Raw genomic sequence first — 27,196 nt, forward strand, 5'->3', positions numbered from 1 at the left:
CTCTCCTTCTCGTGTATAGCTTCAGGGTACTATAATGCAGTATGTGAAGACCCTGATGGAGGTGATGCCCAAGATCTGCCGACTTCCCCGCCACGAGTATGGCTCCCCAGGTCAGTGGAAATTTGACCTCTGCATATATTTAACATGAATCAGTTTATTGATCTAATTTGAATTTAAAAAGAGAAAAAATAAAAGGATTTTTTTCTTTAATTCCACGTTTATTGGCAGCTCCCATTTGAATTCCCTGAAGAAATGTGCAAACATTTATTTTGATCTCACTCTGTCTGTTAACTACAGTAGAGTTCTGAAAAACTACAAAAAGAATTGGTCACAAAAATGTCCCACAGATGCTGTGAGCCGGGAGGAGGCACCACTCCAGTTAAAAGGACCGAGCTTTGCAGCCACCAAGCGAAATGTTTTAATTGAAGCTTTCGGACATTGGGGAGACTATAAACTAGAGCTACAGCAAATAACGTGGCATCAAATCACCATGAAGTAGCTGAACAAATACCATGGTTTATACTTGCTTGGCTCAATTTGTTTCTATTCAGCTTTTTCTAAATCAGAGGAGAAAACTGCAGGAGAACAGTCAGGAATGAGTCACACTGAGTGCCTTCATTTTACACAGAGAACTGGCATCTAATAAAATTCGCCATGCTGCCACATCAGCAGTGCATGTGCTTATTAACTGAATAGGGTATACCTACTGCTGCGATGGACAGGTGAGGGCTATTAAACTGTGACAGAAATGAAATGAGGTTGGAAGATTAGATAATTGGGCTGTATTTCCTTTCAGGTATCCTGGAGTTCTTTCACCACCAGCTGAAGGACATTGTTGAGTACGCCGAGCTCAAGACGGTGTGTTTCCAGAACCTGAGGGAAGTGGGCAATGCCCTCCTCTTCTGTCTGCTGAGCGAGCAGAGTCTGGTATGCGTCACAGTCTAGCAACACCTTATTTAGATTATACCTGCAGATTAACAAATACTTCTTGGTCATCATTTGTAAAATACAGAATTTAATGCTGTAGTTTATGAGTGCCATCCTTAGTCAAGCACTGACATCACATCCATGATACAATCATCAGGTGTCTGTACACAAGTCTTCTGGTATTAACGAGGATAGATGGGAATTATAATCTCTGCTGTATCTTCCTCCCAGTCACAGGAAGAAGTTTGTGATTTGCTGCATGCTGCACCTTTCCAGAACATTCTTCCCAGAGTCCATGTCAAAGGTAAATACAAGAAAAACATCATTTATAAGGAGAAAAGTCTGTCAACAAATTCCATGAAAAACACCTAAGGCTGCGAGGCTGTCTGAAATCACTCCCTATTTGCTGTCTAGTGCACTATATTGTCTGTCTGCCATTTTATTTGAATGTCCAAATTCTAGGTGTGTTAGTTCATATATTTTCTATAATACTGTAAAAATTCCCACAATTTAATGTCAAGAGTTAGTATATATGGCATGTACACTACTTTCTGCTAATCCCACAGTTCAAGGCACCACAGTTTTTAGATGCAAAAATTAACAATCGATGATGATGATTGACAAGTATCAAGTAAAGGAAGAAGTAAATTAGTTGATTGCAGACACATCCCAAAATCAACTTTCTGACTTCCTGATCCTGTTTGTGAATCACAGCCCACATGCTATTGGTTCATACTGAAGATGTAAATCTTAAAAAACAGGTCATGAATATATACTTTCACATTTAGAAAAGATAAAATAATTTCCTAAAACAGCTGGTCACTGTAGTTTTTAGCAAATGTTACTCAAAAGGGAGTAAATAGTTCATTTGTTGGGGACTGTTTTCAGCCATGGATTAATACACATTTGCTGCGCCAGTATTTTTTTTACAGCAGCATGACTGTGTATGTGGGATTGAGTCAAGATAAACCACAGTGCCCGTGTTTATGGTAATGACGGAACAGGTCACCCAGGGCAACAGTGCTGTGCATTGATGTGTTTTAAACAGTTTTTGGTCAACAATGCAGCTTTATGACACAGAAGAATAATCTACATCAGGCTTTGGACACTTTGGCTAAATACATTTTTGGTTTTGGTCTTTTTTTAAGGGGATTTGTTGACAAATATACAAATATAGAATATCACCAGATATGCTCTTACACATTTCTCTTCCTCATAATGCAGAGGGGGAGCGCCTTGATGCCAAGATGAAGCGCTTGGAAGCCAAATACACAGCGCTGCATCTGGTTCCACTGATTGAGCGCCTCGGCACCCCACAGGTATGACATGTCCAAATATACCAGGACAGGAAGCCGTCAACACAATCAGCGTTGTTATATGATCTTACAAGTAAAAGATTTTAACCGAGTAAGGTTCAGTATTTGTGACTTGAATCCTTCTACATGTCTCCTGCTTCACTTTTCTTTCAGCAAATCGCCATCGCTCGTGAGGGCGACCTTCTAACCAAAGAGAGGCTGTGCTGCGGTTTGTCCATGTTCGAGGTCATCCTCACACGTGTACGCGGTTTCCTGGAAGACCCCATCTGGCGCGGCCCTCTGCCCAGCAACGGCGTGATGCACGTCGACGAGTGCGTGGAGTTCCACCGTCTCTGGAGTGCCATGCAGTTTGTGTACTGCATCCCTGTAGGAGCCCACGAGTTCACAGTGGAGTGAGTGCAGCAGAAAACCACAGACTCTCACCACATGTCATTTGTCATTGCCACGTCTTTACTCATGCACGCCATTCCTCTTTTCCAGGCAGTGCTTCGGGGACGGCCTCCACTGGGCGGGCTGCATGATCATCGCCCTACTGGGACAGCAGAGACGCTTTGACATTCTCGACTTCAGCTACCACCTTCTCAAGGTGCAGAAGCACGACGGAAAGGATGAGATCATCAAGAGTGTGGTGAGTCGGAGAGACGAGGGAATAGCAGTGCTGACACACAGCCTCTAAAATGTCACTTGATCAGGCGACAGACTTGATATGTTACATTTTCTAATTGTCATTACCCTCATATTTAATGTCATTGAGCAGAGGGGAAACAGAGCATATCAGCTTTCTCACAATCCGCTGATGTTTATTGTTAAATTTCATGTTTTTCGACTTTATTATAGAATTGGGGATTTCAAATTGGAACTAGAGTGTGTTTATCACTTCATATCAGCTGTATCACATTATTTTGAACCATTCCATTTAATATATTGATATATGATACGAATCTGATACACAAGTGCTTATTTCTGGACTGTTTCTCTCTCAAATAAGTTCAGACTGGGCAGATTTTTTCGCTGTGTGGCTGACTGGAAGTGCTCGCTGTGAATAAGTGGCACTGAGTTCACATTGTTCCTTCCAGTAGTATTACCTCCGAGTTGGTCGTTTTGTAAAGTAAAATAAGAAAATGAGCACAGGAATTTTTAAGCAATGCATTCCACAAATATTGAGCCCTGAGTTGTCAACTTTAGTTCATGAAATGTTTGGTAAAAACCTGCTATCAGTTCTCAGCTGTACACAGAACAAACACACAGGGGATATAGTTTTAAAAATGTTTTAACTTTTTAGGAATTACACTTTTCTTTCTTGTTGACAGATGAGAAGATTGATGCTAAATATGAATGAGAGTGGTATTGATCTTCTTATTTAACTCTTGGCAAGAAAGCCAATAAGTGTACTTCCTAAAATGTTAAACTATCTCTTAAAAGTCCAGAATCCATAAGAAGTTAATACATAGAACCCTGGCCAGCCATTTAAAAAAAAACTTAAGTACAATTAAATGACACAAACTTTGTTCTTTTTCTCTTTAGCCACTGAAGAAGATGGTGGACAGAATCCGTAAATTCCAAGTCCTTAACAATGAGATTTTTGCCATCCTGAACAAGTACCTGAAGTCCGGAGATGGAGAGAACATGCCGGTGGAACACGTCCGATGCTTCCAGCCACCAATACACCAGTCACTTGCCAGCAGCTGAGGTGCTGCAGCCACCGTCGATACTGCAGACCAGCGTGAAGTTCCAAACACTGTCAGCATTACCAGACTATCCACAAATATTCCTCTTCATTTACTTTAGGTCTTTAGTAGCAAAGGACCATTAAATGTAAGGAAGTTGGGCCACATTTGTCAGAATAAGTTGTTTTTGTATTCACTTGTGCCTTATTGGAAATTAATAGATATTTCCCCCTTTTTCGGATGAACTATTCTTTGTTTTATACTTGCAGAAAGCTATAGATCAGGGAGGGGAAATTAGTTTTTATCAGAAATATTTAAGGTTTTGCAGTGGTGGAATATTAAGGGTGAACAGTAACCTATTAAGTGGGGGTGAAGGTAAATTTGTATTTTCTATATTGTTCAACATGCATGCTAAACATTTTAAAGGAAATGGAAATGTAACAAAGCTCATACTCATGTTAAGCATTTATTCACTGTGCCTTGTGTTTCGAATGTTTTAATCATTTTAATTCAATAAATATGTAACAAATCTGTTGGTTCATCTCGAGAACTTTTCATGTAAACACTACAAAAAAAAGTTCGGAATGACCTCCAACCAAAATAGTTGTTACTTTCAAGTATCACGAGAATTCAAATCATAGTGACAGTCCTTTTAAATGTAGTCATTTTTAGCAGGACCTCATATAGAATATATATTAAAACATTTGATTTATATAAAGTAAGTCAGTGCATGAATATGCATGTACATATAACAAAACATTTCTTTAAAAAAAAACATATTTACAGCGCTACAGAGGAATGAAATAAAGTTCTAACTAACTGAATACGACCGGGTCATATTCTGAGAAAAGTAAGGCAAATTAAAACATTAAGTACAATCCACTGGTCTGTCCGAGTCACTTCCCCCTTTCAGGTGATTGTCTTATTGTTTTCATACACCGTGCCTATAACAATCCCATGGTTGGTGAGTCATTAGGGGGCTGCAAAAAGTTCCATGATCATCCTATGAAGAAGTCATCGCCCCATTTCTTCTGGAAACACTATCGAAAGGCAAACCCATTTCTCTGTCCTCCAAGTCCTCAGTGGACTCATTATGTAGTAGTTCATAGGTACTGTGAGACGCCATGCCGTTGGCCGCAGGAAAGGCCCGTTCTTCCTTCCTCATGGAAACAGCAAGAGTAGCCAAGCTAACGCTAATGTCTTTGAAGGCATGGAGCAGGAAGATGCCCACGATGATTGTGAGGAAGCCACTGAGGGTGCCGATCACGTCGTCCGTGCCCATGTGCTCCCACTCCTTGAAGAGGATGGCGGAGCAGGTGAGCACAGATGTAGTGAAGAACACGTAGTAGATGGGAGTCACCAGGGACGTGTTGAATATGTCCAGAGCCTTGTTCAAGTAGTTGATCTGAGTGCTCACGCAGGCCACCAGACCCAAAAGCAGGATCCATGCCAGCGGGTTGCTAACTATGTTTTTCCCAGCGATTGCTTCCTTGATGGCAATGCCCAGTCCTTTGACGCAGGACACTGATAGTGCCCCAATTACTGAGCAGATGGTGATGTACACAAGGATATTGGTCTGACCGTGGCGGGGACCCACAACAAATATAAAGATGAGAGCCACAATGATGACAAGAGTGGCAAAGACGAAAAACCCTAGAAGAAAAAGGGAGGAAGCGGGTGTCAAGTTGGGCTTCACATGAATTTAAAAGAATAAAATATGAACTTATTGGTAATATTTGGTCTTAAACAAACACTCTGATACGGAACAGCTATATTTCATGTATTTCACTTCCACCTTTCAATACTTTAAGTTATGAAGTGTGGCAAAGAGGTTAAACTAGGTAAAGCAAATATATTTGGACAGGATCTCTGATGTTTAGTCGGTTGTTTACCTGGGTCAACCAGTTTTCTGGCCATATGCTCAAGGCTGCTGATCTCTTCCTCTTGTGGAGCATGAATTACCATGGTGGTGGAGCCCAGGATGCTGAGCAGGCAACCAAGCTTCCCATGCAGGTTTAACCGCTCTGTCAGGAAATACGATGAAAGCACCGCACTGCAACGTAATACATTTAAAGAATGGTCAGCCACAGTGACTGCACTCCACAAATTTAGATACAAATATGAGGGAAATGTACTTTCAGACAAGGCTTAACTGCCTAGTTCATGCAGTGAGTAATCTGTACCTGACAAGCACACTGAGGGCTCCCAGTGGAGTGACGAGAGTAGCAGGAGCGAAAGCATATGCTGCGAAGTTGGCTGCTTCCCCAGCCCCCACTATAAAGGACAGAAGCGCAAAGTTAATGTTGTAATGGAGGCAGAGGTATTTGTAAACACTGAAATACTGCCTAAGGTTTAAGTGGGTTGCAACACAGAGTACAAAGACATCCTTCCATGTAAACCTGGGTTTGGAAATTTGCAAGTCAAACAACATGTAGGAGTCTAGGTTTAAACTGAATTACAGCTGGTTGTCAGCATCAGTTTTTTGGATGTACAGATTGCATATAATGGTTTCAACTACATTTTAATTGATATATTTCAACAGTTAAAAAGATGCTGAAAAAACAAAAGTTAATTTAATTCAACTACATAGAGTGTTATCACTTACTTGATAATAAACCAGCCCACCACAGCCATTCTTTTAGATATGCATGACCACCCTGGCCTGAGGAGCAAAGAATACATATTTTAAAACATGTGAACTTATATGACTGATAGAACTTGAGTGTCAGTTAAGTCTGAATGATATAATTATCCTAGTTAATGATTACTAGGTGTTAAGAAAGTGCTGATAACTCAAACACACACACACAAACACCAACACGTGAGCAGAACTGGGCAAGCCTGAAATGTAAGGAAGGTGTAATAAGGTGTGCTAATTGGCAGTCCCCACTGGTTCGACTTCATAGCTGGCTTTTGGTGTTGCACAAGTAGAGCAGGGAGTGTCTCAACTTAGCTGACAAAGTTGGAGCATTTGTTCTTTGGTGGTCATGAAGGTTATTACCTGCCCGCATGGATCCCTTCCTCGCCAACCTCAGAAGTCCTTTCTTCTTGAGGATAAAACTGCCTCCGATGAAGATGCTAGAGCTGATGGCCAATCCCAGACCGATGTAGAAATCATACTTCCCCCTGTCCTGACCCATAGTGAGGCTGGATGTGTTGGTGTGGTCTGTCACATTTACGACCAAACAGTGCAGATGCTGACCAAAAGTGCAGTTCTGGCCAGCCCACACACCTGAGAGCAGAGCACATGAAACACAACAAGGCATTCATAAGCTGCTGTGGAAAGTCAGAAAGTCGGGTCTTTAACATCAATTTAACAACAATGCCTTACCGTTTCCACAGGAGACAGTACAGGCTGGTAAACCATAACTTGATGAGTAGTAAGAATCCATGAGTAACAGCACATTTAGGTGCATCTAATTTCACTAGCAGCTGTTCCCAAACAAACGCACAGGAGTGACTGTTGTATAGATAGCCGGTTATTGCTGGGTGTTGTATGTATATAACACTGACGCCTTGGGACGCTCCCCTGCTATGTCAATATCCACATGTCAAGACAGGAATTCAGGAAGTTACAACCAATGAGGTTAATGTTAACCTGGGCACGCTAGGTGCAGCTAACGAGCTAGCCTGAAGCCAAAGTCGCCCTCTAACGGGGTTGTAGTTTTATAATTACCCGGCTATTATATGTCAGTACACTGCTCTAGGCTATACTCAGACAGTAGCAGTGACTATGGCAACATTGTACATTTCAATAACTTTGCGAGTAGCTAATTGCTAGCTACTATATATGCTCGTTAGCCACATTAGCCTCCTTATTAGCGCGGCGGCTAGCTGGCTGGCTAGCGAAGTCAATCAGCATTAACTAAGAATCTGAGTGTCTGGTTGTTTGCGAGGTTTGAGAAGTAATAATGTGAGTTAAATACCTGTCCAAAAGCTGCTTGGTTTTGCCCCCAAAAAGAAGACTCCGGTAGCAGCTGGAGGTTGGCTAGTAGCTCGGCTGCTTCCTGGCTCTGAGGCTAACCATCACATACTGCTCTCCGCATCCTATCAACACCGACTCCGCTGGACGACTGCCGCACTGCGAGCCTCTTCTTCCGCTTATCACCGGGGATGCGACCGATGAGCTGTGTGCCCTCCGCAGGCAGAAGTCCAGCATGTTCATCTCTCAGATAAAATACTGCACCTCAATGTAAAGTCGACTCTTGTAGTATTTATCACACGATTTTTTATTGGAGTTATGTATGCACAATAACTTATAAAAACACAAAAGTTATAGGTAGTAGTATGACTTAAAAATCCTTGTTTATTAAAAAGCAAATCATGTACAGTACTGATAATAAGGACTACAACATCACAACAACCAAAACTTTAGTTTAATCCTATGTATCCCAAAGTTTCAGTAAATAATTTAAAGGAAGCATTTATTTTAAATCTGCTTTCTAGTCTAACAGAAAATGTCTTAAATTCAGCAGGTATCATTGGGAAACTGGAGATTGCAATTCATAATATTTAAACTGTTAGCTCTTGGTTTCAGCTTTTACAATGTGAGGGTTTTCTGCTTTTCTTTATCATCTATGACAGTAAATTGAATATATTTGAGTTGTGGGCAGTTGGTAAAATAAAATGAGGCACTTTGGGCTCTGAGAAATTATAATGGACATTTTTCAGACTAGAATTCGATAAAGATCATTGGCAAATTAATCAAAGATTAATCAATGGAGAAAACTTAAGGCGAGTTGCAGCCCTTATCTTCAGCATCTCTTTGTGATGTTCTTACCCCAGAAACCTGAAAGTCTATTAAAGATCTCTAGAAAATCATTGTACGAGGACAGGCAAAGCCAAAATATTTTTCAGGGAATGCTGACATATAACTACTATGATTTAGTTTTATTATTTGGAAATCAATACTTATCAAACATCTGGTAAGAACAGTGTCTTACACTCTTTAGTTGGACAAAACAATTTAAGATTTATGGTGAGACAGCTGATTTTTTTTTTTTTTTTTTTTTTTTTTTGGTATATCAGCTTTATAAATTTTCCCATTAGACCAAAACACCCAGTCATTATTGATACTCATCTGCTAAACAAGTCCTGCACTAAAGTGACTGCAACTGAAATTACACTGAATAATTCAGAGACTCAATGAATAAGTTAAAGTGTAGGTGATTCTACATTGAGACAGCCTTGCATTGGGAGAAAGGGAGACCATTCAAGAGGCCTATTAAACCCTTGAGAGGAACATTGTCTATTTGAAATGAGTAAAAACATGAAGTTGACAAATTAATTGTTCCCCGGCCTGTATTTGAGTATGCTGTTTAAAAGCTGTGAGAGGTCATGTGGCAGTTGTACTCACGAGTATAAATGTAATTAAAGAAGGAAAGAAAAAAAAAAGACTTATGTTAGTGGGTTACACAGTAACTAAGAACTGTTTCATTAGAAACTGCAATAAGATTCAAGTAAATGTGAAGTCAAACCAGTTATATAAACACATTGTAACTTTGGTCATTCAAGTATAGGCTCTGTGTTATAAAAAAATGCAGAATGGCACAAAAGTCATATAATTATGAAAAGGCATGTGAATCAGTCTGTCTTTTCCCGTAAGCCCTTCTGCTTCCAAGTAAGCGAGGCCTCCTGGGATATGCGGAGTAAAACCACCCCGACGCACACTGTTGTCAGACCACAAAGCATGGCAAGGCTGTCAGTTAAAGTTAGTGCAGTCCATTCTTTGAAGAGAAGAGCAGAAGCAAGAATCACGGTGGATGTGAACGTCACGTAGTAAACGGCTTCGAACACGTTGGAGCTGAAGGACTCCAAGGCCTTATTGATGAAGTAGAACTGTATAAAGATGCTGACAGCCAGTGTTCCCAGCAAGCCCAGGAAGAGAGCCAGCGCTCTGCTGCTTGAAGGCCCTTCACCAAAGACGTCTTGTGCTGCCAGGCCAAGTCCTTTGCTGCTCGGAACTGTGAAGCTTCCCAAGAGGGAACATATGGCGACGTACACCATGATGTTTGATGTGCCGTGAGCTGGAGCCATCCACACGATTAGCACGACCAGCATCAGGACCACCAAGAGAGCATAAATTACAAACACTGCAGGATGAGAATGGACATTTTTAGTGATATCTTCATTTATAAGAGCATTCGATTATATATGTAAAAGATGTTTACTTTGACTTAGTAATATAAAAATGAAAGAACTGATATTACTTGGATTGCACATGGACTACTTGTCTGCTTGCACCTCTACAGTGTACTTCATCTTTAATAATTCCACATTTATCAGTTACTAAAGTAAACTAAAGGCAAAAAAAACCCTTGACTTAGTCACCTGGGTCCGATATCCTCTCCTCTAGCTCCTGACTCGACGTTACAGTCTCTGCTTTAGGGGCATGAATGATGAGCACAACAGAGCCGCAGCAACATAAAACACAGCCAAGCTTCCCCAGGATATTTAAATGCTCATCCAAGATCCAAGAGGCCAGCACAGCCCTGCATCACACAAAAAGCCTCTTTTATCAACACACCCAAGGCAATTCATAGTCCTGAAGGTATTTATACAAACAGTTTTATGTCTTCACTAAGCACGTTTCTGCTTGCTGATGTGAAATGATACAGTGACACAATGAGGTTAAAACACTTCATGATGGCTTTCATTTTTTTTCTTCTGTTTGTGCTCATGTATTGATATTTTTTCTCCTTTGATAGGCTTCAGTTTTTCTTTTTTTTGTCTTCAATTCTTTAGGGTTTTTTTTTTTTTATCTCACCTGCACAATCCTTTGTACCCCTGCAATGAATTATGTTTTTTGTGTCAAACAAATAAACTAAACTAAACCTAATGTCTTGGCAACAAAATTGTATTAAAAATGAATAATTTTAGTTTTTAAAATGACAGTGAAAAAGATTGATAATTAACCATAACTTTACAGCGTTTGAGGTATCAAACCTGTCCACTCACTGTCCAACACTAAAATGACAAATCACATTCTCGTTTTGTTTTAAACAAATTAAATAGGATTTTTTTAAAAAAAATAAACTATAAAGCAAAAAAAATCCAATGCCTGTGACTTACAGATTCTGATTAAAGTCTTAAATGCTGTTGCTGTATGTAATGATGTTTCTCGTCTAGACAAACCATATATCACAATGTCAAGCTAAACGCTTAATAAAAGCAATGTAAGAGAATCCAATTCTGTCTTAAACTTACCCAAATAACACTCCAAGGGCTCCTAGAGGTGTAACTATCACAGCAGGGGCCACATTGTACGCCAGGAAATTCCCAATTTGACCAACGATCACTTAATGAGATTCATAAACACATTTTTTGACACATTTGTTAATATTATACACATATTGTACATTTGTTCAGACTGTTAGCGTTACATTGTTACATTTTACCTTAAAGATGCACGAAATATAAGGTTCTGTTAATGATGAAGCTGATTTCTTATTGAATGTACATCCAGACCGAGTCAATTGATGGCGCTATACTCACTGGCCAGTGTGCCACTCCACCACACGGCATCCCCGAGGTACGACCCTCCTGGAGAAAATACAGGAAGAGTTTAGTTTGTGGGGCTTTACTCGACTTCATGATATCATTGATATGCTTCTACTACTTCTTCTCACATAAGCATTGTTTAAGAAAATGTTGTGTTGGTCTACTTATCTGCTGTTTCAGTCTACCTCTGTCGCGGGAGCGTAATATTCCCTTCTTTTGCAGCACAAATGTCGACCCGTTGATGAAACTTGATATTACTGCTATTACTATTCCAGCAACTGGCAACGAGGAGACAGCGTTTAGTTCCGAGTCAAACGCCATTTCTGGTTATAGTTCATTTGGTTCAACAGCAGAATGACTGAGAGTCAACAACCCACCGTTACTGTTTGGATTGGGAAGTGTGACACTGCGCATGCGCCGTTCTATGGGGCACCCGGCTGCAGCAGCCCTCATGCTTGGCACTTTTTACACCAAATAAGGTGTCTCAACAGCAAATACCCCTTTGCTATGAGATCCAGTTTGATACAAGGCGCATGTTTTCTTCACCTCTGAAATTTTCGACTTATAGAAAAGCTTCTTTGATTATTGCCAATCCATATATATTCATTTTAATCAATTAAATGCGACTCAAGATCTCACTGTAAACCCATCTCAATGATAACACATTAAAACAACATCTACCACACTGTGCTCTTTTGTGCTATTAATCCTGGAATGCTGCCTACAGTCTTCCTCCTGACTGATGAAGCAAAAATATCCCCTTGAGCTAACACAGTATGAACTGAGCTGAATATACACTCTTACATCTCTCCCCATGCGTCCGCCTTGCTGCTAGAGTCTCCTTGAGCAAGACACCAAATGAACAGAGTTATATAGTTTTTCCAGCAAATATGTGGAACTCATATGGTATAGTGTCACTCTGAGCCTAACTGAACTTCACACAACTTGAACCCCAACTTAACTTTCTGCATGAAACCTCAGTGTTATAAACACTCCTTCTTGATGTGACATGATAGCATAATATTAAAGTAAATGTTGATGCCATTTGTTCATTTTGTCAAAAGGAAATGTTACTGTATCTGTCTGTAATGAGATATCTTCACACATGGGGTTGGGCATACTGGTCCCCTGACAACTGGGCCTCTGTCACATTCAGTAATCTGTCTAGGTTAGGTTGCTGAAATAATACTGATTACATTTTGAGTTAACAGATTTAGCTATTTGGCTAATCTGCCTTTTAAAATATTGTTCTACATCCAGAAGACTAAACCAGGTGGACAATGGGGGAAGGTGATCCCAGGTGTGTTGCTTTTCATAGGAACAAAAAACACTAGACAAGGAACCCACATTTCTGATGACTGTGTAATAATAATAATAGTGACAACAATGCATTTAATTTGTATTGTACTTTTCATTCACAGTGAATGTCAGAGTGCTACAGCATTAAAAACATATTACATTTAATAGAGAAAATAACAAGAGTACACAAGTATATAGCCATGCTCAAAACGCTCAGATAAAACCATAAGTGAAGCCAAATTATACAGCCAGATTAAACAATATTCAATTCAAAAACATCCCATTCTTTTTTCTTTTTTTTTTGGCTTTATTGACATGAAATGTTACATTTGTTTCCAAAGCATGGTAATGATTTTAAAAAGACATTCAAACACATTTGAAAATAATAATCACTATAACTGAATAACACATAAAATTATATAAAATATGTAACCTGTCAACAGGCCCGGTCCTAGCTGTGGGCGATGTAGGCAACTGCATAGGGGGCCAGTTTCACTATGCACTGGAATGAGCTGCAGTTAACATGCTCCCAGTGCCCCTATCATGTGCACTGGCTTTGTGGTGCCTGCCCAGGGCATTGATATGTTTTGGTTTTAATTTATGTCATGTGAGAGGTTGTAGTTATTAGTTGTGTATTTGTTTCAAAAGAATCTACACATTTTGAGACTGTATTTGTATCTGTGTTGGCTATTACTCATGAATCTTTTGTGTATATTGTGTCTCCAAACAAAGTACATTTCAGTTCTGTTTCAAGATCTATTTAAATTATATTTATACTTAAATTCTATATTGTCTATTTATGATTCCCCTTTGTGAATTTTGCATGTTGTTCTTGTGTTTTTGTTGATTTTGACATGTTTTTTAGTAACATATTGTAATTAGTTTTGTTTTAGTAAATATTGTTAATATTGCATCATTCTGTCTTCAGAACCATTGCTGCACATGTATTCATCTATTTATCTAATTTTTCGGAGGGGGGCCACTAAGTGTTTTAGTGCCAGCCCTGACTGTCAAATAAATACTCCCACTTTTTCCTCGAGACGAACCGCCCCCTAGCGGCCTTCATTCCAGGCCAACCCCGCCCCTCCTATGTCCCGCCTCGGATACAGACGGAGCGCCCGTTTAGTAAACCCGTCAGTAGGAGCGGGCGGAGTAGAGTCCGTCCAAGCGACCACAGTGCAGTGAAACCCCGCCTCCGCAGGATGTGGTGAAACATATCCATCGCTTCGACTCTCACAGTTACGACTACGTAATTTGTTTCCATGCCTCGTGCCCTAGTCCGCGACCTGTCAATCAAGCCCATTATGCACGTCCTGTTAATGCAGCAAAGCAGCTGAGGGGACGAGAATAGCATAAGAAGAGACCGCAGGTAATTTAGAAATCTGTCGTTAAAATTCAGATATCCGTTATGTTGTTGAACTTTCCTAAACGCTGCACCTCTCTCGGTTCAGTGTCACAGAAGCTTGTTCATCGCTGCCTGGATGATGAGAGCTGGTTCAGCGTTAGCAAGCTAGTTAGCCTAGCCGCCAAGCTAACGTGAACGTTACCTTGCAATATGTTTTGCTTCATGAGCGTACTGATGCTGTGTCAGTATGTTATTAACTGCTGAAGTGGTGTCTATGTTAGTTCATGTATGATAACCTTGTTGTAACTACGGTATCAACGTTAAGAGAGACTGTGCCCTTGCTAGCATTTTAATACTCCCAACGTCATTTAACGTTACAGTTAAGGGTACATCTCTGGCCCTAAACCCGAGCGTTATTTATGTAAATGAAGTCATAGTAGTGAGTTTATGAGCATATAATTATAGTTACGATCACACATATAACTGAAATGGCTCACCTAGCTAATGATAAAGCAGTTTGTGTAACTTAACTTCGCAACTGAAACATGCATGATGGAAAGCAGCAACATTTAGACGTAACATAGTTTCTGTGTCATGTCAGCTTGTGTATTGAACACCTGTCATTGAATTTGGGAGTGGTTCAGTGCTATGCTTCTGAAATTAGTGGTGGGCAACCCTTTTGTTTACATTTGGTTTATAATATCAGCTGTCTGTGGTTTCTCTGATTGTGTAAATCCGCCAGTTCACTAGTTTGAGGTTATGTTAGTGTAAGTTTCCATTGTAAAACATAGATGTTGACATTTGTGGCAATTCAAAGCAAACTGGAAACATGCTATGATAAGTGCATGCTGATGTCAACCAACCTCACACTATTAGGTATATAATTGTGTAACTATGATTCTTCTCTAATGGTGACGTTGTAAGTTTGACTTGTATTAGTAACACAGCTTTTCATCTCTTTATCTTGCAGGTTGGCTGCGTTTGCAGCCAGGAGAGGAGAGGGGAAGATGCCTTCTCCATCTTTTACCCTCGATGCTCAGCTGAGATTTCATGACAAATGGCTGAAGATAGACTTACAGGTATGTGTACCCAAGTAAAGAAGAGGATCCCAGGAAAATATATACTTTTCCAGATTAAAAGTACAGCGTGATACTGTGTGGGCTCAGTCACATATGACTACTGCAAAACCTCTAAATGTTGCCTCCTCTCTGATGGTGAATGTCGATTCAATTCTTCTTTTCTGAATCGATTAAATGAGTCACATCTATCACTATCTCAGAACTATTCAGCAAAAACATCCAGACTTCTGCTATCATAACACAGTCAGAGTCAAACATAGAGTTGAACTATAGGGGCTACATTTGTTGCAATAACCTGACACAACAGATCTCTTCAGGCATATCTGAATCCACTGACCTGCAAGCTGTATCAAGCCTTTTGCACAGATGATTATTGTTTTCCATGTGTGCTTCTGAAAAGAGGTGTAACCTTTAATAATACAGTAAATTAAGGGAAAATGTATTTTTTTTTAAAGGTCTATGTTGTGAAAACAACCTCATGTTGGTAGTAATTATAAAGCGTGTTAATATAGGATGGATTTAGAGAAGATGGTGACACAAGAAACTGACTCGACTGTCTCATATTACAAAATGGGCAGTGCAGCGAGCTGTCTGCTTCTCCTTCCTAAATTGAAGCTTGTCTGGACTCACCCTGAACTTGAAAATGGGTTTGGACTACCAAACCAGGACTAAAATTGGAGAAGGGTGTCAAGTTTTCTCATCGTTAGAGCTCTCTCCGGTGCTTAAGGCAGCTTTAGTGTTGTGTATCTGGTCTGGTGTCCAGCTGTGTCTGTTGAGCTAACATGTTTTTGACATTCGAGACATTACATTCCTTGAAAGCAAGAGTTGGCTTTCCATCTGTGTGTATTTCTTAGCAAAGCAAAGCTGTGCGTCAATGGTTTACTACCAGGCTGATGACCCAAACTTTACTACAGATGTTTCCTTGATTCAGTTGGAAACTAGGAGATGATGCAGCTATTTTGAAGTCTTAATCATTCACTTACTATTGATATTAGTTTAGTCAGTATTCATTTCCTTAGCTGGGTTATGAAACTGCACAACAGATTTCTTTCATCAAATGAAACAGATGGAAGAATTCAAAGAGGAATGATATACAGGCAAGATAACACACATTGAAATTATTATTCAAAAATGCAGCCGTGTGAGGAGACATTCTGAGCTGATACTGTAGCACAAAAACAAGCTGAGCCACTGGTCACCCTGGATTTTTTTAGCTGCAATTATAAAACCCTCATAATGCGATAAAAGCTTGTCTGTGACATACTTATGTTTGGTAAGTGATGTTGATTTCTTCCTTCTTCTTGCAGCGGGCATTCTCTCCAGAGGGATTGAGTGAGATGTGGAATGAAATGGTAAAAGATGAGGAGATAACATTCAACGGAGAAGAATCAGCTCACCCAGGTATGGCACTGTGAGATTACTGCATTCATTTACCACCTGTGTTCCTGACACATTTACACTTCACTGCCATTCGTTTAGGACAACATGCTACGTTTCTACACACTGTCAAAGGATGATACCTGAGCCGGGGGGTAGCATTTTAACGTTAATGTCAGAATATCTTTTGACTCTTTCAGAAGATTGCACTGATTGCTTTGGAACTCAAAAGAAGGATGAACCGAACGACAAAGAGAAGAAAGAGGAGGAGGAGACGTCAACATCAGTACATCACTCCATCATTGAGACCTGGGACTGGGGGCGGCAACCAGGTGAGAGCACTGCCTGAACAAGGTTTTGATGTGTCGCACTACAATATATCTTGTTGTGACGCACTACTACTCCTGTTGTGGCTCTTATTTCTCTTTATTTTATCTATTATCTCTGTTATTTTACACCCTTCAGTTTCCAAGTACATGACTTAATACCATGCTGTCAGCAGACAGTTTCACAACACTGAAATGTCGACCAGATACGGTGATACTGACCATTTTGATACATGGCCAGCCTCTCTGTTTATCAATTTTATGTCTGTCAGGCCCTGCTGGTGTATGCATGCGCTGGCAAGTGAGGTGTGGAAAAGACAACTTGCAGTCTGCAGGTTTGAGTGGTTATTTTTACCCCTCCGGAGTGTAATCTTGGTAGGTGTTACAGTTTCGGTCCAGCGTGGGGTAGCGTCTCTAACCCAAGCTGTGTTTACTAGAGGGACTGGGTGGGACGGTGTTATGGTGGTGGGAGATAAGCTTTTGGGCGGGGGGGTCGGGGGACATGCCAAGCATATGTAGGGTTTGCTAGTAGCTAATTGGCTGCTTCTCTCTGTTTTTTTTTTTTTTAATTGACTGAGCCAGGAAAACATACTGATCTGATTGTACAGTGAGTGTAACCCGATCACTACATGGACGAGTTCTCTGTCATTGATGCTTAAAGTTCAAACAGCATACTTCCTGCTTTTCCATTGAGTGGTCCGATATCTGGAACATGTTGATGTCAGCAGTTAGGGCCCAGACCCAACCTATTGTTTTCAGATCAGGTTGATGCAGGGGACGCATGACAGATTTACCCTGCTTCCTTGCAGTGGATGTATTTTTTTTTCTTCTCCATGTTAGATCTTTTATAAAGTATTGATCAACCCTTATGAATTTGGTAGTTCTCCCGTACAAGTTACTTTTTAGCCAAGCGTAATGTATAATAAATAGTAGGAGACTTTGTCTAACTGGGATACATATCTGTGCTGACAGCTATGCACAGCTGACTGTATTGTGGCTCATACAACCTCAGGCCAGTCTGGCTTACATAAAGCTTAAGTGGATTTCAGACCTGCTATTTTGGCCCATCTTGTCTTCCCTGCAGCGCTGCTGTATAGCAACATAATAAGACATTTTTCTCATGAACCAAATCAGAATAAAAGATTTGTGGTGATGAAGGCCATTGGGGGGAAAATACTGAATATGGGGATTTTTTTTTTCTTCACATTAAAAAAAAAAACAGTCAAGGCCACAAGTAATGCTGAAGAGTCTCATGACCCTTTGTCAAAACACATCTCTGCAGTGTAATGAAGAGCTGTGACGTAATGATGACATGAAATGAAACGTATTGTAGATAGATATATATTTTCTTTATTGTTGTTTTTTAGTATTGGTAAACAATAATGTACAGAACCTTGAAGGTTAAATATTAAAAATTTAATATTGTTTGAGATTGCAACATAAATTATTAAAAAGCAGCAGTATCTTTGCAGAATGGCGAAAATGATTTTTACTGTTGACATTTTTTGTTTGTCCTGTATCATCTGCTTTTTGATATTTTAAAATTGATTGTCAAATCAAAATGTGAGTTCTTATGAGTAGTATGAAATATTTTCTAAACTTACAGTGAACATTGTGTCAGCAGAGCCACACATAGTGCTGTGGATTTTCCTTTTCCTTTCAAGATTTCTGGTGATTTTATTAAAATATAAACTGCATTTACATTTTTACATATATTTTAAGATGACTTTAGCTGCCAGAAATTGGTTTTGAATCGCCGAAGAAACAACTTGAAACATAAATAAATAATATATGCTTAATAAAACATTTATAATGCATTTGGTGTGTCTGTTCATAAAGAAAATGACATGAGAGTGGTCAATTTATTTATTTCTATTTTAAACAATTTTGCGCTCTAAATAAAGTTGAATATTCATGTTTTACAGTTTTTCTATGAGTAGTAATTATCTGTGACAACAAATAAATGTTTTCTTTGCACATTCCTTGTGTGTGCAGATGAGACTGAGTTGAAGGACTGTCTCATGGTCCTGGTTGACGACCAGCAGAAGCTCTCGGCTCAGATGGCCAAAAGCACCCTGTCAGCCCAACGTCTGCGCCAGCGCCTGGTCATCCTAGAGCGCTACCTCATCTCTCTCAGCCACAGCATGATGGAGGAGAAGTACAAGGTCCGCTGGAAGACGCCACCCAGCCCACCACTCCCTGCTGCTGACAATAAAAGGTAAGAATACTAAAGCTAGAGATGATTTGAAGCTGGCATGGTGCTGTCACCTCATGGCAAGAAGGTCCAGGGTTCAAATCTGTTGGCTCAGTTGAGCCCTTTGGGGAATGTGCATGTTATTCCTGTTTCTGCATGTGTCTCCCACAGTTCAAAGATGAAGTGAATTGGAGGTGTGAATGTGAGTGTGCATGTGGTCAGTCCCGTGATGACTGGGGACAAGTTGTGGGTTTACCCAGCCTCTTGCCCATTGTGTGCTGTAACAGACTTCAGCCCCTCACAACACTGCACAAGATAAGCAGATAGACAATGAATGGATGGATCTCTCAAAAATCCTGTGCAAGAGTTCACTGACCACTGAGTTTTACTGAAGATGTATATTGACAGGCTGCTGAACAAGGTATCTTGTAAATCTATAGATTGAGCGAGTACAGTCACAAAGTACAAAGTTCTGTATGGTTTCCTCCTGGTTTGTACAGCACACTGATGTTGATTGTTCATGCTTGTTTGAGTTAAACCCTACAGCTTGGTGTATAAATGCACACAGCTTTCCTTATGTAGGCCTCTTAAACACTCTCAAACATGCACTTCTTGTGTGCATAACCTATGTTGCACTTGCTTGTAGTCTACTGTACTCTGTATTTGTCTTCCAAACTTGTACTTGTATACTTCAGTAGGGTTTGTTTTAAAAATCTGTCCTCAAGGTTTTTACTGCTTACATACGCATCCGAATTTCTTCAGTTTCTTACCAGGACTGCATGGTTATCTTTTACTGTAGTTTTTATATGTGTGCCAAGTCAGCACACCCTGTTTGTGACAGTGTGTGTTTATCGTAATTTTGAGGGAATGGTGATAATTTGCATGACCAAACCAACCAGCAAACACACAGAACTTGGCTCTCATTTTGGTAATCCCTTGCACAAAACCCTTTACAATAAGCAACAAATGACATTTACTTGGCAAACCAAGATGTGGCTATGGTCTCCCAGCAATGAATATATTTTATTTTGAATGTCACTGAAGAGATGACATGGACATTTAACTGATTCCCTGTGTGTTTGGTTTTGTTATTTCAGCCCTCGTCCAGCCAGCAAAGGTGTTGAAGGTCTGGCCAGAGTCGGCTCCAGGGCAGCTCTCTCATTCGCCTTTGCTTTCCTGCGCCGGGCCTGGAGGTCAGGTAAGAATGTCCTGGAATACTAACAGTAAAGACGTTTTGTCCCTCAGCGGCGGTGATGATGGCTGCTGTCATGGTGATGGAACTGTGCTTAACAGCTGTTGATGGATGTGTTGCACCATGTTACAAGTAAAGTAACAAACAACCCAACACATTTCGCAATGCTATGTTTTTAGCCTTAGCCAGTGGTGTCTGCCAGATGAATGACTGCAGGAGTGTTTGGGATAGGACCAGGGAGACTTGTTGGTATCATTCCTGCTATTTTGGGATAAGATAAACCCAACATTAAAAATGGCTATTTGGACTGGATTGAGGCTGACACTTGATCAGCACCACTGAAATATAGAAGTTCCCTCTATAGACAGATGAATTTGGAACAAACTTCTCACCTCCTCTTACCTTAAAATAACATTCAGCTGTCCAGTTTTGTAATTACTAGCTATAACCACTGTCTGTTACCTATAATGGGGCTGCAACTAATGATTATTTTCAGTATTGTTAATTTACCAATAATTTTTTGATGAATCAATTAATCGTTAGTCTTAATAAACATAGTGAATATATATTGCTATTTCCCATTGACCAAGGTGACATTTTTAAATGTCTTGTTTTGTGCAACCAAAAAAGTCCAAAACCTAAAGATATTCCCTTTACAGTGATATATGACAAAGGTAAGTTGCAAATCCTCACGTTTTAGGGTCTGGAATCAGATATATTTGACATTTTTTCACTATCTGTAGGTGATAGATGATTGACACAATGAGTTGATGAGTTGACCAAAGTAGTTGTTATTATTTCTCTAATCATATCAACCCTAATCTACAACCAGACTTCTAGCTATCTCAATGCTATATATTATACTCTACAGTCTGGTTATCAAACACTGGGTTCTTGTTTACTGAGGCGACCTTTGTGATCTAAATCAATGCAGTATATCAATAGCACAACAATAAATCCTAACTTTGGGAATGTTATAATCAGAAAGGAGATGATTCAACTCTGTGGTCATTTTGAGGCTGTAGTTTGTGGTTTTGTTCTGATGGACTGCATTGTATCAAAAGATGATTTTAATATTCAGTTCCCCTGATTTTTATAAATAATGATGGAACAAATTTCAACAGAGTGCAATCCAGTACACATTTAGAAGCTCTTTGTTTTCAGCTTTGCAAGTAAAGATGCTGTTTCTGTTGTGTTCAATGTTTTTTATGTTGAGAGTGAGCTGCCTGTCCACAGGGACTGGGTGGGAACAAAGAGCCCTCTCCTCTGTAACATGAGCAGCACACACACACACACACACACACACACACACACACACACACACACACACACACACACACACACACACACACACACAGAGTTAAGCTTCTCATCCTCATTCTAGCTGTGTTCCTGGAATACACTGCAAGAAAAACAGAAGTGAAACAGTGTGTTCTTTCACTCGCCACCTGCTGAATGAACAAATGTACGAATCATAGTTATTATAGAACTTTCTATTGTTGCAGGTCCTGCAAAGGCCTGGACCAGGAGCATTCAGTCTGTTTGGTTACTAGTAAAGATTGTAGTTTGAAGGTTGTTGGTGCATGCAAGGTTGACACCAGGGCTCATATTCATCAGCCATGTCAGAATCAATAACTGATGTAAAAATACTTCTCTGATCCCATTTTCTGAATATTATTGGTGTTTTGTTAATAAGAAAGTCTGTGTTTGACCAGATTGTGGAAAATTTGTATTGTACTGTTAATATCTTTATATGCTTATGTGCGTTGCAGTAGTGTATGCTGCATGATTTTTTTTACTATGAATTTAAGAAAATAGCAGAAACCTCCAATTGCTGGGCTGAGCAAACTGTAAATTGTATATTTTGCATACCCTCTGTGTAGTGTACTGTAGCCACTGCAGTTCTTTTATAAAACATGACCTTTGTGCTTTGGTACAGGAGATGATGCAGATCTTTGCAGTGAGCTTCTCCAGGAGTCTCTGGATGCTCTGCGGGCTCTGCCAGAGGCCACGCTGTTTGACGAGGGAACTGTATCATCAGTGTGGCTCGAGGTCGTTGAGAGGGCCACCAAGTTCCTCAGGTTTGTCGCTTACTGATCAGCTGCTACCTATATACATTACAAGATACTGTATATTGGATGGATAATCGTGTGATTCCTAATCCTTGTCTTCCTTGGGAACAGTGATGTACATGGAAGTGCCAGCACCAAAGGCAACATTCCTCTTCAGGACCAGCACCTAGCCCTGGCCATCCTGCTAGAGTTGGCTGTGCAGAGGGGCACACTCAGGTACCCAGATACCCTTTAAAGCTGCTTATTTGATATTCTATTGCAGTTGAAATGTACCGCTTGCCCACCGCTCACTCGGCCTTTACGTCATTTTGTCTCTCCAGTCAGTTGCTGTCTGCTGTTCTGCTGCTGCTGCGTCTGTGGGAAAGCGGCACCAGAGAGATGGACAACGAGCGCTCCACACAGGGCACCAGCGCTCCTCTCCTACCCCTTTTGCAGCGCTTTCAAAACATACACAGCAGCAAGGAAGAGCCCATCCCTGAAGAGGAAGCAGAGGTGAAAATTGCCTTTCTCAAAGTTAGCAGTGATTCAGTGGCACCCAATGAATAGGAAATATGAGAAATTGAACTATTTAACTTTAATATCATTTGAAGATGAGGGATCAAGAATCCTCTCAGACAAAATGTTGTCCAGTGAAGGTCCGTTGCCTTGTGTGTTGTTTGGAAACACCTGCCTTAAAATACCACTGTTCTCCTACTCCTGAATGAGAATCAAGCTAATTAGTACTTTGTGGTTGATTGCTGTGATTTACAGATTCTTGCAGCTCCTCTGAGTCCAAATGAGAGTTTCCTGCGCTACCTAACCTTGCCTCAGGATAATGACCTGGCCATTGACCTTCGGCAAACAGCTGTGGTGATCATGGCTCACCTTGACCGCTTGGCCTCTCCCTGCAGCCCTCCACACTGCAACTCCCCAACGTCGCACAAGGTGATGACTCATTTTGTCAGGTTTTTCTTTTTAAAGGTCAATAATGCTACTCCTTCCTTCAGACATTTCTTAAGTCTGAAGTTTTTTTCCAACTCTCATGCCATTTGGCCTAACAAATGTAATTCCTCCATTAGAAAAACTTGGACAGTTGTTAAAGAAATGTGAGAAGTCAACATGTCCATCTCTTTTTGTTTTAGGGAACCCTGCAGGAGGTGATTGCCTGGGGCCTGTTGGGCTGGAAGCTTTATGCCAATGTTAATGGTCCCATTCAGTGTAAAGCCCTGTCCAGCCTTGGCGTCTCACAAATAGTCTGTTCAGAAAAGGGCTTTCTCATTCTGTCCAGCAGTGGTGCTGTTTACACCCAAAACTACAAGAGCACAACCCTGGTCAGTTCTGTTGTACAGTTTTTTCTGTTTATTGTTTAATAAAATAATTAAAAGATGAGAATGGAAGTTCCTGTCATACTGTAAATTGAGCCACTGAATTATTTTGTTGCAGGCTCCCATGCTAATCCACGGTCTTAGCTCTAGAAAGATTATGAAGCTTGCAGCTCATCCAGATGGGCAGCACTACTTGGCCTTGTCATCCAACGGGGAAGTGTTCTCGTGGGGCTGTGGCGATGGTGGCCGCCTTGGACATGGAGACACCACGTAAGTAACTGGACTCAAGCTGATATTCAATTTCTGGGCAACCCAGTTTGGTATTTTCACATTGTATCATGATATTGTAATATGAAGCTACCTGGAAATTCTGGTGCTTTCAAAGTGGAAGGACTTTGGCAATCATGGCATTTGGGACACAGAATCAAATTTCTGGAAATCTAGTTAAATTAAATGATCGATCTGAAATATTCCCTGCATTATTTCCCAAATCGAGGAAATTCCTTTTAATGTTTTATGCTAATACACCACAGATCTTCAGCTGCCACCGACTGCATTTTTAGCAGAGATAAAAACATCCAACCTTAACAAATTCTTTTAAACAGAATCAGCGAATCTGTCAGAGAAGCATTTTTGTATGCCATTATCCATACTACTTTTTACTTTATTTCAGATATCTAGAAGAGCCTACAATAATTGCAGCCTTCAATGGGAAGCAGACAGGAAAGCATGTGGTGCACATTGCTTGTGGGAGCACATACAGTGCTGCGATTACAGCTGATGGCGAGCTCTACACATGGGGCAGAGGGAACTATGGTCGCCTGGGCCACGGTAAGCTCCATCTGCTTTAAAGCTGCCAGACACAGTCTCATCTATGTCTGTTTTATCACTGAAAATGAAATGTCTTCTGACTGTGTTTCTAGGCTCTAGTGAGGACCAGACCACACCCATGCTGGTGACAGCACTGAAAGGACTAAAGGTGATGGATGTAGCATGTGGGAGTGGCGATGCACAGACGCTTGCTGTGACGGAGAATGGTAAGAACAAGAGTCCTTTTTTGGCTTGAATTCTGGCCATAGAAGCTATTAGCATTTTTATTCACCTTCTCTGTGTCGCTACAGGTCAGGTGTGGTCCTGGGGGGACGGAGACTATGGAAAACTGGGCAGAGGAGGCAGTGATGGCTGCAAGACACCCAAACTGGTAGAGAAACTGCAGGATCTGGACATAGTGAAGGTGTGCTGCGGCAGCCAGTTTTCAGTGGCCCTTACCAAAGATGGCCAAGTGTACACTTGGGGAAAGGGAGACAATCAACGCCTAGGTCATGGTACTGATGAACATGTCCGCTATCCCAAGTTGCTCGACAGTCTACAGGGTGAGTTGACTATGTGAAGATATATCCTCAGAAGCTTTTAGAATACAAAAACTAATCTCTGTCTGGTATATTTGCAAACAGGGAAGAAAGTTGTGGATGTGGCTGTGGGGTCTACACATTGCCTAGCCCTCACTGACGACGGAGAGGTGCACAGCTGGGGCAGTAATGATAAACTACAACACTTTGATACACTCTTTTCTAACAAGAAGCAACCTAAAGCACTCCCGGGGTTCAACTCCAAACACATAGTGGGGATCTCCTGTGGCCCAGGACAGGTAACATACAGAACTGTCATTGTTGATTTTAAAATTCTCCTAATGATAGAAGATATATTTAACACACTTTGTTTGTTTTCAGAGCTTTGCCTGGTCCTCGTGCTCAGAGTGGTCTGTTGGGCAGCGTGTGCCCTTTGTTGTGGACGTATGCCCCATGACCTTTGAGCAGCTGGACCTGCTCTTGCGGCAGGTCAGTGATGGCATGGATGGCAGCTCAGACTGGCCTCCACCACAGGAGAAGGAGTGTATGGTAGTCGCCACACTCAACCTGCTCAGGCTCCAGGTAGGCAGCGGTCTCTCAACAGATGTTTTATTGCAAATGTGGCACTTATTTATGCTCCTGGAACCTCTCGATTTTCTCAACAGTAACGTTTGGTATCGCCACACCTTCTTTTATGCCAAGTTTAAAATTCCAACTATGGACTAATTGGACAGCTGATTGTAATCTCATCATCATATCTCTAATACCTTCTCTACTGAATGTGTGTTCAGCTCCATGCAGCCATTAGTAACCAGGTGGATCCAGAGGAGCTGGGATTGGGGCTCGGCAGTGTCCTGCTTAACAACCTCAAACAAACAGTGGTTGTGCTAGCTAGCAATGCTGGGGTGCTCAACACTGTCCAAGCAGCTGCTCAAGCTGTCCTCCAAAGTGGCTGGTCAGTGCTGCTGCCCACTGCTGAGGAAAGGGCGAGGGCATTATCCTCACTTCTGCCTAATGCTGGTGAGTGCAAATCTGCTCACACTGATTAAATGCAATAATGGATGCTTCATAGTCCATTAAACCTGTTCCTTTTGATAGAACTGTAAACATGGTTTGGACCAAGGAGATAGGTTTTAATTTTCTTTTTCTCCTAGCATCCGGAAATGAGATGAGTGTGAGCCCAGGACGTCGCTTTATGATCGACCTTTTGGTCAGCAGCTTAATGGCTGACGGAGGTTTGGAATCTGCACTGAATGCAGCCATTACTGCTGAGATACAGGTCAGTGTTTAATGCATGAGTCACCACTTCGCTCTCCTTTCTTACATAATATATTCATAACTGCGTCGTCTGTTTGTGTAACAAAATGAAAATAAAAATTGTCTTGGGAATAAGATTCTGCTTGAATTTAAAATTACTGAGTCCCCAACTGTCAGGATACAAAATCTTTTTAGCTGGTCCTGTAGTGGGTCATAAAACTACTTGTTATGAGACTGTTTTTTCTGGCTCCATTAAATTACTTCAGTCTTGGTTTTAAATACTTTTTCCCAGAACCAGCCTGAAACTTTAGATAACCTTTATGGTCGATTGAATTCGATTTCTTCTGACAATTTTAAGACGTATTTATTTAACTATTAGGATAACTAATACCGAATATTAGACATTAATGGTCTCCGCATCCCCGAACCCTTGACATAACCCTGCTCACTGGTCAAGGGGGTCACACTTTGTATTTTTTTTTTCTTGACAGGATATTGAGGCCAAGAAGGAGGCTCAGAAAGAGAAGGAGATAGATGAGCAAGAGGCCAATGCCTCTACCATGCACCGTTGTCGTACCATGCTAGATAAAGACCTCATCAACACGGGCATCTACGAGTCAGCAGGGAAACAAATCCTGCCTCTGGTGCAGCTTGTACAGCAGCTTTTGAGGTACCTGTACTTTGCCTTGGTTATGCTACATTTATGCAACTATACAGAGTAACCCCTTGCTGTCTACTGTGGATGATTAGCTTGTAGCAGATTTACATCGATTTGTTTTCTGCAGGAATATCGCATCCCAGACCATTGCACGACTGAAGGACGTAGCTCGGCGTATCTCCAACTATTTAGAGGCAGAGCATGTGAGCAAGGAGCGCTCTGCATCTCTGGACCTGCTGCTCCGCTTCCAGAGGCTGCTGGTTAGCAAGCTCTACCTCGGAGTTAATGGCACAGAGAATGTCAACGGATACAGTAAGTTGTGTATTTCAACTTT

At 40.9% G+C, this 27,196-nt stretch overlaps 4 protein-coding genes across 7 annotated transcripts in view; 2 read left to right on the top strand and 2 right to left on the bottom strand.

Moving 5' to 3' along the window:
* The window catches only part of cyfip1 (cytoplasmic FMR1 interacting protein 1), a 28,776-nt gene extending 24,335 nt beyond the window's left edge, over window positions 1–4,441 (top strand). For both annotated transcript variants that reach the window (XM_044361247.1, XM_044361248.1), the window contains exons 25-31: window positions 20–110; window positions 797–927; window positions 1,159–1,231; window positions 2,152–2,246; window positions 2,397–2,635; window positions 2,724–2,871; window positions 3,768–4,441. In XM_044361247.1, the coding sequence (XP_044217182.1) occupies window positions 20–110; window positions 797–927; window positions 1,159–1,231; window positions 2,152–2,246; window positions 2,397–2,635; window positions 2,724–2,871; window positions 3,768–3,932 (942 nt within the window). In that variant the 3' untranslated portion in view covers window positions 3,933–4,441. The remainder of the gene's footprint in view (window positions 1–19; window positions 111–796; window positions 928–1,158; window positions 1,232–2,151; window positions 2,247–2,396; window positions 2,636–2,723; window positions 2,872–3,767) is intronic.
* nipa2 (NIPA magnesium transporter 2) lies at window positions 4,361–8,071 on the bottom strand. Its single transcript, XM_044361252.1, has 6 exons — window positions 7,837–8,071; window positions 6,912–7,142; window positions 6,516–6,572; window positions 6,094–6,184; window positions 5,803–5,963; window positions 4,361–5,563 (listed from the first exon to the last, which is right to left on the bottom strand). Exons 2-6 carry the CDS (start codon window positions 7,048–7,050, stop codon window positions 4,914–4,916), a joined length of 1,098 nt encoding a protein of 365 aa, XP_044217187.1. The 5' UTR covers window positions 7,051–7,142; window positions 7,837–8,071; the 3' UTR covers window positions 4,361–4,913.
* A 127-nt stretch (window positions 8,072–8,198) lies between these two features.
* On the bottom strand, window positions 8,199–11,817 carry nipa1 (NIPA magnesium transporter 1). The gene is made up of 5 exons (XM_044361253.1): window positions 11,596–11,817; window positions 11,405–11,452; window positions 11,117–11,207; window positions 10,241–10,401; window positions 8,199–10,002 (listed from the first exon to the last, which is right to left on the bottom strand). Exons 1-5 carry the CDS (start codon window positions 11,729–11,731, stop codon window positions 9,494–9,496), a joined length of 945 nt encoding a protein of 314 aa, XP_044217188.1. The 5' UTR covers window positions 11,732–11,817; the 3' UTR covers window positions 8,199–9,493.
* Window positions 11,818–13,865: 2,048 nt separating this feature from the next.
* herc2 (HECT and RLD domain containing E3 ubiquitin protein ligase 2) overlaps window positions 13,866–27,196 on the top strand; it is a 42,748-nt gene continuing 29,417 nt past the window's right edge. For all 3 annotated transcript variants that reach the window (XM_044360561.1, XM_044360562.1, XM_044360563.1), the window contains exons 1-21: window positions 13,866–14,078; window positions 15,025–15,133; window positions 16,441–16,534; window positions 16,711–16,842; window positions 18,832–19,054; window positions 20,128–20,228; window positions 22,162–22,303; window positions 22,406–22,510; window positions 22,615–22,786; window positions 23,045–23,218; window positions 23,416–23,604; window positions 23,717–23,868; window positions 24,272–24,429; window positions 24,522–24,635; window positions 24,720–24,971; window positions 25,053–25,246; window positions 25,329–25,529; window positions 25,739–25,967; window positions 26,102–26,226; window positions 26,696–26,874; window positions 26,990–27,174. In XM_044360561.1, coding sequence (XP_044216496.1) covers window positions 15,062–15,133; window positions 16,441–16,534; window positions 16,711–16,842; window positions 18,832–19,054; window positions 20,128–20,228; window positions 22,162–22,303; window positions 22,406–22,510; window positions 22,615–22,786; window positions 23,045–23,218; window positions 23,416–23,604; window positions 23,717–23,868; window positions 24,272–24,429; window positions 24,522–24,635; window positions 24,720–24,971; window positions 25,053–25,246; window positions 25,329–25,529; window positions 25,739–25,967; window positions 26,102–26,226; window positions 26,696–26,874; window positions 26,990–27,174 — 3,193 coding nt within the window. In that variant the 5' untranslated portion in view covers window positions 13,866–14,078; window positions 15,025–15,061. The remainder of the gene's footprint in view (window positions 14,079–15,024; window positions 15,134–16,440; window positions 16,535–16,710; window positions 16,843–18,831; window positions 19,055–20,127; window positions 20,229–22,161; window positions 22,304–22,405; window positions 22,511–22,614; window positions 22,787–23,044; window positions 23,219–23,415; window positions 23,605–23,716; window positions 23,869–24,271; window positions 24,430–24,521; window positions 24,636–24,719; window positions 24,972–25,052; window positions 25,247–25,328; window positions 25,530–25,738; window positions 25,968–26,101; window positions 26,227–26,695; window positions 26,875–26,989; window positions 27,175–27,196) is intronic.

Source organism: Thunnus albacares, chromosome 9, assembly GCF_914725855.1.
Source record: "Thunnus albacares chromosome 9, fThuAlb1.1, whole genome shotgun sequence".
Classification (NCBI taxonomy): domain Eukaryota; kingdom Metazoa; phylum Chordata; class Actinopteri; order Scombriformes; family Scombridae; genus Thunnus; species Thunnus albacares.

Excerpts from the sequence above, each read along its gene's own strand:
- nipa2 (XM_044361252.1), bottom strand. The coding sequence starts at position 7,050 with ATGGGTCAGGACAGGGGGAAGTATGATTTCTACATCGGTCTGGGATTG. Across the intron at positions 6,573-6,911 it reads GAAGGGATCCATGCGGGCAG|GCCAGGGTGGTCATGCATAT; the intron begins GTAATAACCTTC and ends TTTGCTCCTCAG. Across the intron at positions 6,185-6,515 it reads GTGGGCTGGTTTATTATCAA|TGGGGGCTGGGGAAGCAGCC; the intron begins GTAAGTGATAAC and ends TGTCCTTTATAG.
- nipa1 (XM_044361253.1), bottom strand. The coding sequence starts at position 11,731 with ATGGCGTTTGACTCGGAACTAAACGCTGTCTCCTCGTTGCCAGTTGCT. Across the intron at positions 11,453-11,595 it reads ATTACGCTCCCGCGACAGAG|GAGGGTCGTACCTCGGGGAT; the intron begins GTAGACTGAAAC and ends TATTTTCTCCAG. Across the intron at positions 10,003-10,240 it reads GGAGAGGATATCGGACCCAG|TGTTTGTAATTTATGCTCTC; the intron begins GTGACTAAGTCA and ends CTCATCCTGCAG.